The sequence below is a fragment of the Temnothorax curvispinosus genome, unplaced genomic scaffold (genome assembly GCF_003070985.1).
Source record: "Temnothorax curvispinosus isolate PA1 unplaced genomic scaffold, ASM307098v1 QBEX01007909.1, whole genome shotgun sequence".
Lineage (NCBI taxonomy): Eukaryota > Metazoa > Arthropoda > Insecta > Hymenoptera > Formicidae > Temnothorax > Temnothorax curvispinosus.
In genome coordinates this window covers 1-4,653 of record NW_020217689.1, presented here as the reverse complement: position 1 = coordinate 4,653, position 4,653 = coordinate 1, and the positions used below count along the sequence as shown (strand labels likewise).

Sequence of the window (4,653 nt, the reverse complement as noted above, 5' to 3'; positions counted from 1 at the left end):
TAGTTCCGGTAATCACACTAGCTAGGTCTGTTAATAATATAATTTAATTGTTTATAACAATCATGTTTGAGAAATGCTAGTAAGATAATTATTATTTTAACGTGATAATATTCTTTAGGCACAAAAGGTTATGTTCTTATGAATAATCCGCTTTTAATTTATTTATTTATATTTTATTTTAATTTTCTGAGTTTGTTCTTATGGAACATGTATTTATTCGTGTGTTGAATTGAATTTATATTGCATAAAGAATCTCATAAAACTGGTAATATTCATTTACGATCAATTTTAGTGATTCTGGGGAGTTTTAACAAGCAATTGTCCAAAAGTTTATAGTGTGATTCATGAAAATGGGGCTTAAGCTTGAAAGGGTACCTTAAGGCAGCCATGTTCTCTAGATTTGTGTCTACTACTTTAAGAACGCGTGCTCGCATCAACTGAGTGATTGTTGTGACAGTTAATCTAAGGTGTGATTATTTATTCTTATATTGTTTTCAGGTGTTGTGCAATATGGATGGAAATCGAAAAATTTATGCGGCTGGATTATAGCGGTGATTATACCGTCAGACGTGATAACACGCCGCGGCGGCGTTACGGAGTGGCAGGGGTAGCGACGGCAATCGCGAGCGCCGAGATGGTGCGGCGGAACGGTCGGATTATGGCGTCCCGACGCGCGACGCCGCGATTGCGTTCGGCGGTCTTCGGTAGCTTTTGGCATCGCTCGACGCTTCGAGACGGTTGCCGCGGTAAGTCCGTTCGCGGACTTCCTATCATTTACAAAGGTATTAAAAATAAGGTGGGCACACCGTGCCCGTTTCTCGCCCGGCAGATGGTCGGCCGGGCGGTCTCGACTTGATGTTCAGCCGGAATGATGCGTATTACAGGGCGCATCGTTACAACATCATGTATTAATATTGAATTACCCAAAGTCGCGTTGGAAGCATTGAAACAAAAAATCATGCTTTTCACGAAGACTTTGAAGTCAAAATGGATAGCTAGCCATTACGTTTACAACAAATTTATTACAAAGAGTGAAAATTGGTTAAATTGTGAATTTTCTTTTCCGAACAAAGTACAATACTAAATTTAATTCCTACTGTTTGAGATCGTGCAATTAGTACGGAAAATCGCTTCATGTCAGGAAGTAGATATAAGATATTCAGAAATGCTCGCGCAACATGTATGCATGCAGGAAGGGCGGTCGAAGAGATAAAATCTCCACCGTGTCATCTTAATCGCATTGCAAAAAGCTTCTTCAATATTAAATTTGTCAGTATAGCATAGACCTTTCTATCGTTCGTATTCCAGAAAGTTCGCTAATTTCCAGCAATAACATTGCCACAGCTGACCGAGTGCACGAACAAAGTCAAGCTACCGTTCTCATACAATAGAAAAATCCATGCTATAAACAAAACAAGCGCAAATAGGTAACGATCCTCGGATCATCACGTGCAAACGGTGACGTCAGCGCGATGACGTGGGCCGCCGATGGCCAATCACCCTCCCGAAATTCGTGGAAATTGGCCTGGAGGGAGTTTCGCCTTGGAGGTGATAAAAACACCGCCACTGCGCCGTGGGATCGATTTCGCTCGCAGATCACCGCTAGTACACCACCTAGTATTTCGATACAACCGCTTGCACTCCGCTTAAACCGCTTTTCGCAAAGATATCCGCACTCGCTTAACCGTTCGCCGCTTTGCCGTGCTAAATTCTGTGCTAAATATCCGCACTCACGGCACGTTGCCTGAAAAAGAACCCGTGTAAATAACTGTATATATTTAGTGAAATAGACATTGCTTATTTTTGTGTAAATCTGGACTTGCTGTTTCTCTTTGTTCCTTGTGGTCGTCTCGTTACCTCGCGCTACACCGCGCTACTGCGCGCTCTCGAACACCTACTTCTTCCCGTATACGTATGCCTCTTAATAGATCAAAGAGTTTTGTAGAATGTTCCGAACGACATAAAAGAAAGAGAACTGAGGAAGTACGGAATAATCCGGAAATGATATAATATATAATTAATATATAATTTTATCCAGAGACATCTCGAACACACATGTCAAAAAGATTATAGACAATTCTGTGAAGAAATTGAAAATGGAACAGATTTAATTGATAGAGATACTGCATTAAGTACTTTTATTTCTGCAAAATTAACACGCTATCAATATAATATTATTCGTGACGTCACCAAATTTAGATTCAGAGCACTACTTAATTATTATCAAATTCAATTATCAAAAAAAGATTGTTTTCCACAGCGAGAAGCGATAGAAATTTCTGAAATAGGTGTTAAAGTCTCTCTACAAAGTCTTTTGGATCATACTGCTTTTAGATTCATTAAACTGCTACGTTCTCGTTTAAGTGCATCTGCTGGACCCCGCACAAAACCACGTGAAAAAGCCGTTCATACAAATTGGCTAAAACTGTGGGAATCGGTAGTTTATGTGATGCTGATAAAAAGTTCATATGGGCGCGAAGTTCGAAAATGGCCAGTTTTCAAGATACAAGAGGTCAAAAGTTGGGAATATGGCCAACAGATCTAGCTTACATGGGTTATCTACGCACGCATCGACGGCACTCATTGAGACGGAACTTGTTCCGCATTGAGACGGGACTTGTTCACAGGATGTGTGAAGACTGTCAGGATAAGCAATAGCTACGCAACATTCGTGCAGCTAATATGGCCCAGTTACTCATACGGCCAGATCGAGTATATGGCTCTTGGCTTGCGCTACCTGTTTTTAGCGCTATCCAGGATCAACGGCGTGGACGTGACGGGTGTTTGATCCCTTGTGTGTGTGTGTGTGTGTATCTGTGTGTGTATTTGTGTGTGTGTTTGTGTGTGTGTATTTGTGTGTGTGTGTGTGTGTGTGTGTGTGTGTGTCACAGCAGAGATAAGAACTCCGCAGCTCGTCATTTTTGCAGTATTTAAATGACTCCAAACCCTCTCTGCTGTGTGTGTGTGTGTGTGTGTGTCTGGCTAATACCTCTAATACTTTTTCTTTGTTTGGTCGAAGTATTCTTATTCGTTTGCAAGGAAAGGTTCAATTATCTCGATCTGGTTAATGTCCATAGTTACATCTAACACACTTCGCAAAACGTTGATTGAGGGATACCGCACATTCAGTTCATGTCGGGCATATCCCATGTACCAGAGGATAGATGCTACATGGGCGCACGTCCCTAGGATCCTAGCTCCGGCTTTACAGGTGCAGTAATAACCAAAAATAGGATCCTCTCTGTTATCAACGTCGAAGTTGTTGTAGTCATATTCCTCGTTGAATGCAATCCACGATGGATGTTGCGCAGCATTTCTGAATCGAGAAGAAACCCTTATCCTCATAAAACCTGGTTCATTAGTATTTTGGTCAAGTTCGAGAACCCGCTCTTCTTCTTCCTCCTTTTCGTCTTCTTGTCCAGTTCTCAACGAAGTATCCTGGATGTATGCTGGTGATAGATTGACTTGATATGTTCCGTAGGTTAATTCTCGCAAGTATTCAATAGTCAACCGTGGAAACAATGGCATATGCGCTGCGGTTAACATGACCCATCGTGCTCGTCTCCGTCTGAGATTTTCCGCCTTTATTCTTGCTTCCACGACATTGGCTTCTCAAGTTTGATATAACATTTTTTCAGCTAAATCAATATTTGCGTGCGGCATTGTAATCGGTCCGTAATATTTAATTATAATAGCTCCGGCAATGCGGAGAAAAGCATTCAAATTCGGAATATGAGATGTGTGTATGGTATTTGCAAAGAACTTAAATATATTTTTTAGATGGCCATTTCGTGCTTCCACTATCCATCTCGTCTTCGTCACAATACGTGCCTCATTTGCCTCTTTAGTTGTAAATTGATTCTGATTAGACCCGAGAAGAAGTGGCATTCTCGGGTCAATGCCAAGTCTCTGCAGGGTTGGGATAGCATCTCGGTACCCACAATCAAGAATAAATATGTCTTGTGGTTGAAACCACTCTCGCATTCCTTCAAAATCTGAAATAAACTCATTCAAGAGAATCTTGGCATCATTATTTGCTGCATTTGAGAAGTAGGGTCCTTGAATATTTAACAAATAACCGTCTGGAGCCACAAACATAGAAGGTTTGACCAAATGTTTGCTTTTATGGACGCAGTATAATTGGCGCAATACTTTAAAACACGAACTCTTCTCAATGTCTAAATAAGTACAGTCATTATAGACGATCACTTTTGAATTTTGTGGTGTTCCGTTATACAAACGGTTGGAGAAAGCTGTTACATGTCTTTCTATGTAATCGTCTCTTGTGATGGCTCTAAAACCTATATTTTCACCAACAAAGCGTCCCATCAGAGATTGTCTAACCGTACATATCGCAAGGCTTGCAGCTTGTCTGGAAGTATAATGAAATATCACACATAAGAATTCGTCACTAAGGCCTTGTCGCAACTTGCAAAGAAAACATAAAAGATCTTTCTTGCTCACATAATGATATCCTTCCGGTACTGGAACAGGATCACAGTAAGAGAAAAGATCAATAAAGTGTTCCTTAGAAATAGGAAAAATTGCCCTGAACTCCTCATCCGTCAAACCATTTTCGTCTTCGTATCTACGCTGAGTCGTATGAGTTATTTCTTCACGTAGTGCTCCTAAAAATGCCTGTAATTTTTGTCC

At 40.8% G+C, this 4,653-nt stretch overlaps 1 protein-coding gene across 1 annotated transcript; it reads right to left on the bottom strand.

Annotated features, from left to right (window-relative positions):
- Positions 1 to 3,595: 3,595 nt before the first annotated feature.
- LOC112457583 lies at positions 3,596 to 4,644 on the bottom strand. The gene is made up of 2 exons (XM_025020732.1): positions 4,465 to 4,644; positions 3,596 to 4,372 (listed from the first exon to the last, which is right to left on the bottom strand). Exons 1-2 carry the CDS (start codon positions 4,560 to 4,562, stop codon positions 3,613 to 3,615), a joined length of 858 nt encoding a protein of 285 aa, XP_024876500.1. The 5' UTR covers positions 4,563 to 4,644; the 3' UTR covers positions 3,596 to 3,612.
- Between the last annotated feature and the right edge of the window lie 9 nt (positions 4,645 to 4,653).